General features: G+C 44.7%; 1 protein-coding gene across 1 annotated transcript; it reads left to right on the top strand.

The window, feature by feature from the left end:
* Positions 1 to 587: 587 nt before the first annotated feature.
* On the top strand, positions 588 to 927 carry LOC136314229 (small ribosomal subunit protein eS27-like). The gene has a single exon (XM_066244842.1). The coding sequence runs from the start codon at positions 608 to 610 to the stop codon at positions 860 to 862; it is 255 nt and encodes an 84-aa protein (XP_066100939.1). The 5' UTR covers positions 588 to 607; the 3' UTR covers positions 863 to 927.
* Positions 928 to 15,320: the final 14,393 nt, after the last annotated feature.

Below are 15,320 nucleotides of genomic sequence, written 5' to 3'. Positions count from 1 at the left end.
CAATATAACAAGACCTCTTCAAGGCAAATTATTTTAAACCATCAAAGAATCAGTGATAAAAAAATTTTCAAAGGCAGCCAGGGGAAAAAAAAAGACAGTAACCAACAAAGGAATATTCATTAGGATATCAGCAGATTTCTCAGCAGAAACTCTATTGAGGAGAGAGTAAATTGACATATTCAGAACACTAAAAGATAAAATTACCAGCCAAAAAGTGTCTATCCAGCAAAGTTATCCTTCAGCTAAAATTGAGGTATGAAGGCTTTTCCAGACAAACAAAAACTGAAGGAAGTTCACCACTTGTAAACCTGACTTATAAGAAATGTTGAAAGGAGCTCTTCCACCTATAATGAAAAGGCAAAAGTACATACAACTTTGAGTAAGGTGATAAAAAGAGAGAATCAGAAAACTGCCACTCTACTTCGGAATAGGGCGCTAAACAATTAAAGCATAAAGATGAAAGGGGAAAAAACATTAAAGTAACTATAGCTACAGCTACTTCAGTCTGGTAATGAACTCACAACATAAAAAGTGGTGATTTGTGACAATAAAAGTATAAAAGGGGAGGAACAGCCTTTCCAGCGGTGACGACCCTCCCACGACAAAAATGCCTCTTGCTAAGGACCTCCTTCATCCCTCTCCAGAAGAGGAGAAGAGGAAACACAAGAAGCAGTGCCTGGTGCAGAGCCCCAATTCCTACTTCATGGATGTGAAGTGCCCAGGATGCTATAAAATCACTACCGTCTTTAGCTATGCACAAACAGTAGTTTTGTGTGTTGGCTGCTCCACTGTCCTCTGTCAGCCTACAGGTGGAAAAGCAAGGCTTACAGAAGGATGCTCCTTCAGAAGGAAGCAGCACTAAAAGCACCCCGAATCAAGATGAGTGGGGAGCCATCCCAATAAAGACATTTTGGATACAAAAAAAAAGGGGGGGGGGAGGAACAAAAGGATGAAACCTGTACAGGCAAATGAACATAGGATGCTATCAGCAGAAAGAGGACCATTTTTTTTTTTCCAATGAGATATTTTATGTAAACCTCATGGTAACTACAAAATAAAAATACAGAGAAAAGACACAAATCATAAAAAGAGGAAACTGAGAACATCATAAATTGGTATAGTCAGTATGAAAAGCAGTATGAAGAATCTCAATAAACTAAAAATAAAACTACCATATGATCCAGTTATTCTACTTATGAATATTTATTCAAAGAATATGAAAAGACTAATTTGAAAAGATATATGCACCTGTATGCTCACAGCAACATTATTTAGAATAGCCAATATATGGAAACAGTCTAAATGTCCATTAATGAATAAATGGATGGATAAAGAAGATGTAATGCATACACACAGAGAAGAATATTACTTAGCCACAAAAAAAGATGACACCTTCCTATTTGTGATAACATGAATGGACCTTGATGGTATTGTGTTAACATAAGTTGGAAGGAGAAAGACAAATATCGTATTATTTCAATCATATGTGAACTATAAAAATAAAGTAAAACAAAACAAATGAACAGGCTAAACAAAACAAAAACAAGCTCATGCAGATAACAGCTTGGTTAACAAAAAAAGGCAGATGCCATATTAAAGTTCCTACTGGTCAAAGATGGAGCAAATTAAGCATCCATAATGAATTAAAATCCTCAGATATGTTTAAATCCACAAGTTTATTATGATACTTAAAAAACATCAAGTCAACGCATTAAATCCCTTTAACACTGCTGGATAATTATTTTATTATTATTTTTAACTGGCAAATAAAAAATCAAATATTTATCCCTCCTTTACGCTGCAAAAAAAAAATAACCCAACAGTCAATATAGCAAGTTTATAGAAAAATTGGAGCAAATAAATAAAGAATGGACGATAGAGTTAGAATATTACCATTTGAGTCTGACCTGTGGTGGCGCAGTGGATAAAGAATCGACCGGCCGTGGCCGGTTGGCTCAGCAGTAGAGTGTCGGCCTGGCGTGCGGGGGACCCGGGTTCGATTCCCAGCCAGGGAACATAGGAGAAGCGCCCATTTGCTTCTCCACCCACCCCCCTTCCTCTCTGTCTCTCTCTTCCCCTCCCACAGCCAAGGCTCCATTGGAGCAAAGATGGTCCGGGCGCTGGGGATGGCTCCTTGGCCTCTGCCCCAGGTGCTAGAGTGACTCTAGTCGCGGCAGAAAGACGCCCCGGAGAGGCAGAGCATCGCCCCCTGGTGGGCAGAGCATCGCTCCTGGTGGGCGGGCCGGGTGGATCCCGGTTGGGCGCATGCGGCAGTCTGTCTGACTGTCTCTCCCTGTTTCCAGCTTCAGAAAAATACAAAAAAAAAAAAAAAAAAAAAAAAAAGAATTGACCTAGAATGCTGAGGTCACCAGTTCAAAACTCCGGGCTTGCCTGGTCAAGGCACATGGGGGAGTTGATGCTTTCTGCTCCCCCCCTCCCACTTCTCTCCCTCCCTCCCTCCCTTCCTCTCTCCCTCTATAAAATAAGTAAATAAAAATTTTTAAAAAGAGAATATTACCATTTAATGCATTACTGGATCCAGGTAATTTGCATTACTGGTCGTGCAGAGTGATAACATCACAGGTCCTGGCCAGGTAGCTTAGTTGGTTGGAGCATAAGTCCCAATATGTCAGGGTTGCTTTGCGGGTTTGTTCCTGACTCAGGGCACAAAGAAGAATCAACCAATGAATGCAGAACTAAGTGAAACAACAAATCAATGTTTCTGTCTTTCTCTTTCTCCTCCTTTCCTCTCTCTCTCTCTCTCTCTCTCTCTCTCTCTCTAAAATTCTATAAATTTATAAAAATTTTATTTAGACAGTTAATTTTAACAGGTTGACATTGACCAGTTAGAGTACATAGATTCAGAATAAATTTTTTAAAAACTTGATAACATCACAAAAAGGGAGACAAGTAAACAAAATAAAACAGAACAAGCAAAAAGGGGGAGGAAGATGGCTAGACATTACCTCTCTCCCAGAAGAAATATACAGCCCCACCTCTGGCGCAGTCTTAACAAAAACCAAGAATTGAGGTTCCGTCTGCCGTCTCTGGCCTGACCGCACATTTCCAAGACATAGAGGGCTATATTAATTGACAACACGGATGCAGTCAGTAAAATTCAGATGATGGGAAACTTCAAATCAAGCAACTCAAGTTACTTCAAGAAAATTGCAAGAAGAAAAGAAAAAGAGAGAGAGAGACGGTAGAGGAATCTATAGGTTAAAAGAGATGAGAGAGACCCAGCAATCACAATTGCATGGACATTATTTTGACCCACAATGAAAGAAGCGAAGTGTACAAACACTGTCGGAAACAGAGGTGAATATTTGATTATATTAAGGAGTTATTGCTCTATTTTTAGCTTTGAAAATGGTGTTTTGGTGTTTTTTGTTTTTTTTTTCTTTAAATGTTAACAGATGAAGTGATACGATGTCTGGAATTTGTCTCAAAATAATTAGGGTGGGAGGACTGGCCGGTGACATAAATTGGTCATATACTGATTATTGTTGATGCTGGGTGATAATGTATATTTGGTTCATTAAGTTAGTGTCTCTATTTTTGGTATATGTTCAAGGATTTCCATCATAAAAAGTGGAAAATAGGTTCTGTTTAAGATGGCAGCGTAGGTCAATGCAGTATGCACATCCTCCCACAACCACATCAAAATGACCACTAGCCCACAGAACCACCATCATTCAGAACTGCCTGAAATCTAGTGAACAGAAGTCCTATTACTCAAGGCCTGTGGAAGAAGCCACGCGGAGAGGGGTAGGAGGGGCGGGGACCTAGAACGGGCTGGTCCCGCACCCATGTGTGCAAAGTAAAACTCAGGAGGGATGGCTGGGCTGCAGATGTCCTCCCTGAGGAGTGAGGGGTCCCAGCCCCGATGAGGCTCTCCAGCCCAGGGTTCCAGTATCGGGAAGAGAAGTAAGTCCCCATGACTTCTGGCTGTGATAACCAGCGGAGATGGCGCCTGAGGGAGACAGGGCTTCTGGATCCCAGGCAGCTCCTCTTAAAGGGTCTCCACGTGGACTCACTTGGACTCACTTGTTCTGAGCTCCAGTGCTGGGGCAGCAGCTCAAAGTCACCAGAGATACACAGGAGGAACTGAAGGGTCTGGCTTCAGGATAAAGACTGGATGGGCAGTTTTCTTCCAAACAGAAGCGCTGGCAGAAGCCATTGCTCTTTGCTGTGCTCTCTCCCTGCAGGTGCTGTGTCTGAGTGTCCATCATTCTGGCTATCACTGTTTGCCACACTCCGGTGATTACCTGAGACTCTGCTCCATTCGACTTCTGGGCCCTACCACACTATTTCCAATGCCCTTTCCATACAAACAACTTGTCTTGCCTCATGCTTTGGACCAGGCATCCCCAAACTACGGCCCGCGGGCCACATGCGGCCCCCTGAGGCCATTTATCCGGCCCCCTGCCACACTTCCAGAAGGGGCACCTCTTTCATTGGTGGTCAGTGAGAGGAGCACTGTATGTGGCGGCCCTCCAACGGTCTGAGGAACAGTGAACTGGCCCCCTGTGTAAAAAGTTTGGGGACCCCTGCTTTGGACTTTGCTAAAATGTCTCAAAGATCCACAAACCCCCAATAGGCAGCATCTGGCCTCAGCCTGCCTTATACCTCTGGCTAAGCAGCCCCAGGCCTGGCAGTAGTGGCAACTGACCTCAAGTTCACAGCTTAGCCTCATCCCGGGCACCTCCACGCTGAGCACAAGTGGCAATCATCTGCAGATTGCTTTGTAGCTCGTGCTGTGGGGACTCCATGGGGCACAGGCAGCAGCTGACCTCGGCCTGAACCTCCCTGGAGGCCCCAGAGCCAGCGCACCCAGTGGACATCTTCAGACCATGCCAGAGCACTACCCAGCCACCTTCACAAGCAATGCCCTGTAGGGCCAAACTTTACTGGGCACCAGAGCCCCACTGAAGTGAGTCCTGCTTTGTGAGGTGGGCCCCTGCACAGCAGTTCTCACAGCTGATCAGGGACCTGGGTGGTCAGTCCTTTCCATTGACTTGCCAACAGCAATCAAGGCTCAACTAATGCATGACGGTGCATTCAGCGCAGACAGGGCGGGAGAGGGGATCTCACCGAGGGCCCTGCTCAGATACCTGAAGAGGCGGCCCCACTGGCCCCACAGGACATCTACTACGTAAGGCCACTCGACCAAGAACTGGAGGCATTGCAGCTCGATCTAATACCTAGAAACAAACACAGAGAGGCTGCCTGAATGAGGAGACAAAGAAACATGTCCCAAAGGAAAGAACAGAATACAACTCTAGAAAAAGAACTAAACAAAATTGAGATAAACAATCTACCAGATGATGTAGATTTCAAAACGCTGGTTTTAAAGAGGCTCAACAAACTCAGTGAGAACTTGAACAGAGAGGGATAAAAACATTAGAAAGGACCCTTCAGAAATGAAGAATAAAATAACCCATACACAGGCTGCCTACAAGAGACACACTTCGGATGGAAACACACACAGACTGAAAGTAAAGCGATGGAAACAGATATTTTATGAAAATGGAGATTAGCCTGACCAGCTGGTGGCGCAGTGGATAGAGCGTCGGCCTGGGATGCAGAGGACTCAGGTTTGAAGCCTCGAGGTCGCTGGCTTGAGCACGGGCTCACCAGCTTGAGCACAGTATCTCCAGCTTGAGCATGGGGTCATAGACATGATCCCATGGTTGCTGGCCTGAGCCCAAGGCTGCTGGCTTGACCAAGGTCACTGGCTTGAGCAAGGTCACTGGCTTGAGCAAGGGGTCACTGGCTTAGCTGGAGCCCCCCAGTCAAAGGCACATATGAGAAAGCAATCAATGAACAACTAAAGTGTGGCAACTATGAGTTGATGCTTCTCATCTCTCTCCCTTACTCCCTGTCAGTCCTTCTCTCTCTCTCACTAAAAAAAAAAAAAAAAAAAAAAGAAACCTGGAAATTAAAAAAAAAAAAAAAGAGCTGCGGCAGCAATGTTTATATCAATATTAGACAAAACAGACTACGTATGGTGTCAGATGGGTACTAGATTTACCAGGATGGTCACTTAGTTATATAATGTCTAATCACTGGGTTGTATATTAGAAACTTCTATAATATTGTATGTCAATTGTAATTGAAAAATAAAAAAAAAAATTTAAACATAATCATTTAGAAAATAAAAACAATTATTTGGGGATACAAGAGAAAAGACTGAGGCATCAGAAACACCTGGCAAATCATGCCAAGCTATTAGGTATTGGGACATCTATATAGGCTCAAATACAAAGAAGAATTTTATCCCCTAAATTATGTTTCAGAAAAGAGTAAGTGACCTTAAACTCTAGTTCTCAGAGGTCTCTCTCCCAAGGCAGCTGTCTCAGTGATTCCATTTTGAACAACAATGTATTAATGGAGATCAATATGTTAACCTGAAACAGTAGCATGGGGTTTATAAATATCAGGTAATGAAACAGTTTTAAGAAGAATGCAGAGCCTGACCTGTGGTGGCACAGTGGATAAAGCATCAACCTGGAATGCTGAGGTTGCCGGTTTGAAACCCTGGGCTTGCCTAATCAAGGCATGTATGAGAGTTGACGCTTCCTGCTCCTCCCTCCTTCTCTCTCTCTCTTCCTCTTCTAAAATGAATAAATAAAATCATTTTTTTTTAAAAAAAGAATGTAGATATTTAACAAAGATATAGTAATTATTCTGAAGGTTATGACCTCTCGGTTGCAAATGTTGGCCATTGTTGTAAAGAAGCTAGTTTAAAACAAGATCTTTTTATTTTTTTAAGTACTTCAATGATTACACTGAGGAAATCACTAACATAAGCAAATGATCTTGCACTTACATGAATAGCTGCTTGTAACTTGGGAAGAAGTTCTCTAGCAATAACCCCATAAAAGATTGCAAGAAGGACATATTTGGAAGTAAAAATTTCTCTGGAAGTGAAGATGAAATCGTGCAGACACTGTGTTTGATGAGTCAAAATGTCGCCCTAGTGATGACTAAGAACTTAAGTTGCAATGAGGAGTTTAAATCAAACTGTCTCATGAAATGTGAGATAAGAACAAAAGGCAGAATTTCTAAATCAAGATAGGATTTCTATATAAAAATCTATTTTAAAAATGTTGGCAGGTTTAAATGAATGAATCAAACATGTTAAGCAGACATCTGAGTGTTTCATCTTTTCATCTGCATCGCCAAAAGTTTATAAATTTAAATTGGCCAAGACGCTTTCTCTTCTGGTGGGGCAGTTTCTCACTGGGTACGTGGGTGATTGGTTCCCCTTCTGGGATGGCCTGTCTTTTGGCATGGATGGCAAATTACAGGTGCTGTCGGTTAGAATATAGATCAGTGTGATTAGCTACAGACAAGGAAGGCTTATGAAAAAAGGTGGGATGAAAATGGGTAGGTTCTATGTTAGTAGAATGGTGAGTTTTCCAGATGTGGGAAAAAGTGAATAAAGGCATATTAACAAAGCAGAGTTTGACCTGGGACTCTCCCCCAAATGTTGGCTGGAAAAGGACCAGTGCAGAGAGCCCAAGCAGAGGAAAATTAGCAATGGGCTGTTCTTGTGGAGTGAAGCCAGGTTGTGGAAGACCTTGACAGTCTGCCAGAGGGCTTTGGATAAATTATGAGGCCCATTCTGAGAGAGAAGAGCCCTCTAATGATAGGCAGGCCTACAGTCTGACTTTGACAGACTGTGTACACTTTTGCCTTCATAAAAAATTTAAAATGATATATTGACTATATTAATATAAAGATTGATATAATCCAGGCTGCATTTATTATATTCTAGATTTATTATTATATATATTTTTTCAATTAAAAGATAAGTAGAAATTAAAACAATTTCATGGACTCCTAAAAGTATTACAGACCTTAGGTATTATGTCTGCTATGCCTAGTGAATAAGTCAGCCCTAATTAATATTTCTGAATTTTTATTTTATATACATTACAAGCATGTTATGGCCTTTATGTGTGTGTGCGTGTGTGTGTGTGCACACATGCACATGTGTGTGCGGACAAAACCATTTTCTATATATGGACAGGTAGGTCTCACTTGGATCACAAAGTGCTGCCATGTGGGCAGAGCTGGCTCAGGAAAGATGAGATCATTTGCTGTATCTGCCATTTGGCCGTGACCATGAAATCTTTTCCAAATGGAAAGCAGAATTTAGTGGGAGAATACGGTAAATACGGTACGTCTGGAAGACTTAGATATGGGTCTACTTGTCGGGGGAATCAGCTTTCAATGTTCTAAAAATAAATGGTGTTCATCATAATAAAAGTTGGCCTTGGGAAGGAAAGTCAGAACATCTTTTGAAAAATTATACCAGGTTTTAGGCCCTGGCCGATTGGCTCAGCGGTAGAGCGTTGGCCTGGCGTGCAGGGGACTGGGGTTCGATTCCGGCCAGGGCACATAGGAGAAGCGCCCATCTGCTTCTCCACCCCTCCCCCTCTCCTTCCTCTCTGTCTCTCTCTTCCCCTCCCGCAGCCAAGGCTCCATTGGAGCAAAAGATGGCCCGGGCGCTGGGGATGGCTCCATGGCCTCTGCACTAGAGTGGCTCTGGTCGCAACAGAGTGATGCCCCGGATGGGCAGAGCATCACCCCCTGGTGGGCATGCTGGGTGGATCCTGGTCAGGCGCATGCGGGAGTCTGTCTGACTGCCTCCCCGTTTCCAGCTTCAGAAAAATACAAAAAAAAAAAAAAAAAGGCCCTGGCCGGTTGGCTCAGCGGTAGAGCGTCAGCCTGGCGTGCAGGGGACCCGGGTTCGATTCCCGACCAGGGCACACAGGAGAAGCGCCCATTTGCTTCTCCCCCCCCCCTTTCCTCTCTGTTTCTCTCTTTCCCTCCCGCAGCCGAGGCTCTGTTGGAGCAAAGGCCCAGGCACTGGGGATGGCTCCTTGGCCTCTGCCCCAGGTGCTAGAGTGGCTCTGGTCGAGGCAGAGCGACGCCTCGGAGGGGCAAGAGCATCGCCCCCTGGTGGGCAGAGCATCGCCCCTGGTGGGCGTGCTGGGTGGATCCCAGTCGGGCGCATGCAGGAGTCTGTCTGACTGTCTCCCCGTTTCCAGCTTCGGAAAAATACACAAAAAAAAATTATACCAGGTTTTGGGGGTAAAGTATATTGCCTTAAGATCAGATACTTGAATCTGATTACAATACAGCCCTTTGGAATTTCTACCACTCCTTCTATTTTGTGCTAAGTACAAGGAAGAGAAAGGATTGGCCGTTCCCAGGTGAGAGTTTTAAAGCACTATCTGGGAATCCTTTGGGACTGGTGAGATAACAAAGCAGAGATCACAGCTAGAAAGACTGAGAAGGGGCAGTTTTGGAGAAAACCGCTAGGTTGACTTGTTCAACAGGCCTTTTGGGGAAGAGTCAAACAGTCAGTGTTTCCCTCCTCAACTGTTGGAGAGCCCTGCGTCTCTTTCCATCTGAGGGAAGTTGATTGACGCCTTACAGAAACAACCAGGATGGTACTTAGGAAACATTCATCTGCCAGTGGGAGCCCGGAAGGGGACCCCCTAGAAGAGGAAGCAGAGCCAATGATGCAGTTAGAATTGAGGGTAGAAGGGGAAGATGTGTGGAAAGGATAGGCTAAGGCAGGGGTCCCCAAACTTTTTTCACAGGGGGCCAGTTCACTGTCCTTCAGACCGTTGGAGGGCCAGACTATAAAAAAAACTATGAACAAATCCCTATGCACGCTGCACATATCTTATTTTAAAGTAAAAAAACAAAACGGGAACAAATACAATATTTAAAATAAAGAACAAGTAAATTTAAATCAACCAACTGACCAGTATTTCAATGGGAACTATGCTCCTCTCGCTGACCACCAATGAAAGAGGTGCCCCTTCCGGAAGTGCGGCGGGGGCCGGATAAATGGCCTCAGGGGGCCGCATGCGGCCCGCGGGCCGTAGTTTGGGGACCCCTGGGCTAAGGCTTTGCTACTTACTCCCCGTGTGGCCCCCGGACCAGCAGGACCTGCACCAGAATACAGATATTCTAACAATATGTCCAGGAGACTTGACAATATAATTGAAATTTTGGAAGCACGGGGCTAGGATGTTAGCTGAGAGACTGAGCAGGGAAGGGTAGATTTGAAAGGCTTGTGAAGGTGGCAATTAGCAAGTCTTGGTATCTTGGTATTTTAGAGATAGAGATGACTCAGATTTGGGAGATTAAAGAAAACTAACAATTTTCCAACGCTAATTTACCTACAGATAAAGGATAGCCTAATTAAAAATCATATCTGTTAATTAAAGCAATAGACCCACCATCAGATTATGTTTTGTTTTGTTTACCACATTTGATATACCCAAGAGCATTATTTTTATGCATTTAAAAATAATCAAATGCCTTTTTTTTTTGCTCAATAAGTCAAACTCAGGCTATACTTACTTATATCCATTTCCCTTATCATTATTTAATCAGAACTTCCTTTCTGTGCAATTTTTTTTTTTTGAGACAGATAGAGAGACAGAGAGAGGGACAGACAGGGATAGACAAACAGGAACAGAGAGAGATGAGAAGCATCAATCATCAGTTTTTCGTTGCAACACCTTAGTTGTTCATTGATTGCTTTCTCATATGTGCCTTGACTGCGGGCCTACAGCAGACCGAGTAACCCCTTGCTTGAGCCAGCGACGTTGGGCTCAAGCTGGTGAGCTTTGCTCAAACCAGATGAGCCCATGCTCAAGCTGGTGACCTCGGGGTCTCGAACCTGGGTCTTCCGCATCCCAGTCCGATGCTCTATCCACTGCGCCACCGCCTGGTCAGGCCAATTTTTTTTTTCTTTTTTATTTATTTTTTTTTTTGAGAAAGAGGTATCATCAACTCATTGTTATACTTAGTTGTACATTGGTTGCTTCTCGTATGTGCCTTGACCAGGGATGGTACTGACAACCCCAAGCTCAAGCCAGCAACCCCAGGCTCAAACTGGCAACTCTGGGCTCAAGCCGGGGACCTTGGCATTCTGGGTCAACATTTTAATCACTGCACCAACACAAGTCGGGCAATCTATATATTTTTAATATAGCTTTGGACATAGCTAATTATTAGGATGATCGCAAATGACAGGCCAGCTTTCTTAGTGTGTAACTTACTCAGTTATAATTCAGTAGCATGATGGTTATACATGTGCTCTAAATATGAGCCCTGTAGGATGTGACTTAGTTTAGGGGACAAGTAAGAATGGTCTGGTACCCTGGGCTATGAAAGGGACAGACCAGTTTCCAGGGGCCTCTTATTTATAGTCCAGAAATACTAAATTGAGAGACTTTGAATCCTCTGTTGGATGAAAGAATCAAGAAATGAAGGGAAAGGCATTGCATCTGTAAGTGGAAACAGCGCCCTTCTGGTATTCATAGGCCAGGCATATACCCAAAGGCTGACAGTTTCAGTGACTCAGCCAGATGTTGGACTGCATGATCCAGCTTCATGGACATCTGCAAACATCCACATAATAGAATGCCACTTTCCGTTTCCATCCCCTCATTTTCTTTTATCATATAAGAAATCCAGTGCCTCTTGCCCTCTCTCCCAAGTGCAGGGGGAAGAGGGCACCACCCACCCTTCTCAAACTCTCATCACCTAGCTGCTTCCATATTCGAATTTGAATCTGAACCAAGGAAAACAGTGTTCTCTGAGTCTTTTTCTCCCCGGACAGAAGGGGAGAGAATACAGTTCCTTTCTGAGTGATAAAGGTAGAGGATGACAAAAGCTGTGTACTCTGTTATTCATACTGTCTGTGATTCTTTTCCTAAAAAAGTAACTCAGAGGAATTTCAGGGCTCAGAATGCTGAGAGGTTCTGGCTAGCTTTTCTTGTAACCTTAGCAAAGTGAATTCAGCTTTCCACTGCTGACTCATGTAATAGCACTGGGGTCCCCTGTGCGTCCCAGATGTTATCACCTCCCACTGCAAGTTCTAAACTGATAGCCCAAGTGCAAGATCTGGCCCGTGGACAGGTTGAGTTTGGATTACACATGTTTTACAAACTTTGAGTCATTTTTTTTTTTTTTAGGTGAGAGGAGGGGAGGTCGAGAGACAGACTCCTGCATGCTCCCTGACCGGGATCCACCTGCAATCCGTCTTGGGCCGATGCTCAAGTACCAAGCTATTTTTAGTGCCTGAGGCTGATGCACTTGGACCAACTGAGCTATCCTCAGCACCCAGGGGCATGCTTGAAGCAATCGTGCCACTGGCTATGGGAGGAGAAGAGGGAGAAAAGTGGGAGAGGGAGGAGAGGAGAAACAAATGGTCGTTTCTCCTGTGTGCCCTGACTGGAAATTGAACCTGGAACTTCCATATGCCGAACTGATACTCTATTCACTGAGCCACCAGCCAGGGCCTCAAGCCAATTCTGAAAATAGGGAAATTTCACACACCTTGCATGACAAAGATCAATTGAAACTGACCGGTGACTTATCCCCGGGGTGGCACAGTCCTCACCATTCCCAACCACTTCTCTGACATTGAGCCTGAGTACCTGTGAGATAATAGAAAATATATGTACTATTCTCTCACCCCAGTTCCTGGCATACATCATAAAACCCTTGTAATTTTCTAAGTGATGAGAGCACTAGAAACATCTTTTGTTCTAATAGTTGGTCTTTGGCCCTAGTTCCCGACACAGTTTCTAAATCCCTAGTAATTTGTTAGGTGAGAGCAGTGTCTTTTGTTTTCATGGAGTGACTCTGGGTGGGGGCTGGTCTCCAGAAAGCTCAAGCCACAATCAGAAGTTTGGAATTTTTAGCCTCACCCCTCATTCTTCAGAGAGGGGAGAGGGGCTGGAAATGGAGTCGATGCCTGTGTGATGAAACCTCTGTAAAAATCCCAGCAGCATGAGGCTGGGAGAACGTCAGGGTTGATGAGCCCATTTATGTGTTGTGAAGGTGGTACGCCCCCATCTGCGTGGGGACAGAAGCACCTGTGCTTGGGACCCTTCCAGGCTTTGTTCTAGAGCCTCCTAATCCTTTATGATAGAGTAAATGGGTGAGTAGGTGTTTCCCTGAATTCTGTGAGCTGTTTTAGCCAATGATTGAATTCATGAGCAGACATGAGAACCTTCGATGTATAGCCAAGTGGGACATGGGCTGTGGGTAACCTGGGGACCTACTACTTGTGATTAGCACAGTGGGAGGGCTCTGTTGGCACTGCAGGTGGCTAAGGTCAAATACCCTGGGGCAGCGGCAAAACTTGGGAGCTATGTAAGCACATGAGAGTTAATTAAAAGAGTTATAACCTTGCATCAATCCCAAACTGGCATCATTCAATTAGTAAGGGTCTTCCTGTAATAGCGGATAAGTTTCCCCAGCCTATGTGGGATCAGGTTCAACAGCCAGACCCAGAGTAAGGGCATCCGTGCTATGAGACCAAGGTGGCACTTTTCAGTGCTCTCTCTCTCCATTTGGTCTGAGTCAGCCTCCGGTGTTGGTTGTCAATTCAAGGAGTGGTGACTTGGCCCTTGAGAGAGATGCTGTGCTTCCTAATAATAAGGGTGGGTTTGAGCTCATCAGCTGAGCCTTAAGAGTTAACGAGGTTTAGGAAAAATGTCAAGATTAAATGCATAAGGTTATATTACCCCACTGCATTGATTTCATCTTTCATCACAGAACTCCTGGCTGTTTCAGGTGACTGTGAGTTAAGGGGAGAGAGATACCTGGAGAAGGAGGAGCCTACTGGGCTGTTGCAGGTGAGACGGGGGCTAGGCACGGATGAATCAGGCGATTAGCCTTGCTGATTGTGCCTTAATGAAATTTGTTTTTATCTGGATATTCAGCCTGGTTCCCTGGCTCACGGGTATGAGGCGAGGGTGGGGAGGGTTGAAGGTGAGTGGCAGCAGGAATGAAACATGTTCACCTTCCCTAACGAAGGTGACCACTCGGCTGCCAGAGGGTGGGGCAGTCACCTGCCACAGGGACATTGCTTGTACTTACCCAAGGCAAACCCTGAGAAGGTGGGCAGGGCAGGGGAGATGTGTCAGTCTCTTGGGTCTCCACAGCCCTGGAGATGGGCCTTGAGGCACAGACATCAGCCCAGGAGTGGACCCCCCCTGAAGCAACCCCTTCAAGGTGGAGCGCGGGGCTTGGGACACATGCCTGCTGTTCGGGTGAACGCTGGGAGGTTTCAGCATGTTCTGAGCTCTAACGATCCATTGAGCATGTGCCAGCACAGCTTGAAATGGCAGATTAATAAGCATTAATCTCCCTAATAAATTCATTAGTCAGCTGCATGGTCTTAAAAGTGGTTTGTACACTCATATCATAAATTAAGCCCTGGTTAGACATTAACCTTCTCTGACTACTCAGCAATTCTCCCAGTGGCTCTAATGGGATCAAAAGTTTCTGTGGCCTTCCACCAGATCCTGCTGTCCTCTGCCTAATTACACTGATACATAGTTTCAGAGAACATTTTTATGATACAGTTTTAAAAAAAAAATTTAAAGGTAATGCCTAATCTAACTTCTATGAACTTATTTACTGGAAAGAAGAAGAAAAATAGAGAACGACAATGGCACACAGTCACCTAGGATCCAGTGTTCTCAGGAACAGATTGCCCCCCGGACATCTTTGCAGGGAGACCAAGAAGTCTGTCCATCACTCACAGGGTACATCTTTCAGAGTTGGCTTCCTTCACACCTAGGGAGGTGGCCTCTTGGTCTGTAATGTCAGGCCGGCGTTCAGTTGTCTCTCTGGCTGTTCCAACCCACATTTCCTGGATATAGTGCAATATCTCCTGTATAGTGTATCTTTAAGCTTAATTGTGTACCATCCGGCCAATGCTTTGCATTCTCTGTATATAGAGAGCACTATGGACTAGGGAAACTTAGATACCAGGAACTGCTTGCAAAATGGCTTCCAAGACCCTGCTAGCCTGAACAGGCAGTGGTACAGTGGATAGAGCATTGGACTGGGATGCGGAGGATCCAGGTTCAAAACCCCAAGGTAACTGACTTGAGCACAGGCTCACCTGGCTTGAGTGTGGGCTCACTGGCTTGAGCACGGGGTTATTGGCTTGAGCATGGGATCATAGACAAGACCCCATGGTTGCTGGCTTGAGCCCAAGGTCGCTGGCTTAAGCTCAAGGTCACTGGCTTGAGCAAGGGGTTACTGGCTGTGCTGAAGCTCCCCCCCCCTCATCAAAGCACAGATGAGAAAGCAATCAATGAACAATTGGTGCCGCAACAAAGAATTGATGCTTCTCATTTCTCTCCCTTCCTGTCTATCCGTCCCTATCTGTCCCTCTCTGACTTCTCTGTCAAACAAACAGAAAAACCTGCCAATGACTCCTCTCCCTCCATCTTCGTCTTATTTCTCCTCCCCCTCTG

Source organism: Saccopteryx bilineata, chromosome 10, assembly GCF_036850765.1.
Source record: "Saccopteryx bilineata isolate mSacBil1 chromosome 10, mSacBil1_pri_phased_curated, whole genome shotgun sequence".
In the NCBI taxonomy this organism is placed as follows: Eukaryota; Metazoa; Chordata; class Mammalia; order Chiroptera; family Emballonuridae; genus Saccopteryx; species Saccopteryx bilineata.
This window is presented reverse-complemented; position numbering and strand designations above follow the sequence as displayed.

Coding starts and splice junctions, on each gene's coding strand:
- LOC136314229 (XM_066244842.1), top strand. CDS start 608: ATGCCTCTTGCTAAGGACCTCCTTCATCCCTCTCCAGAAGAGGAGAAG.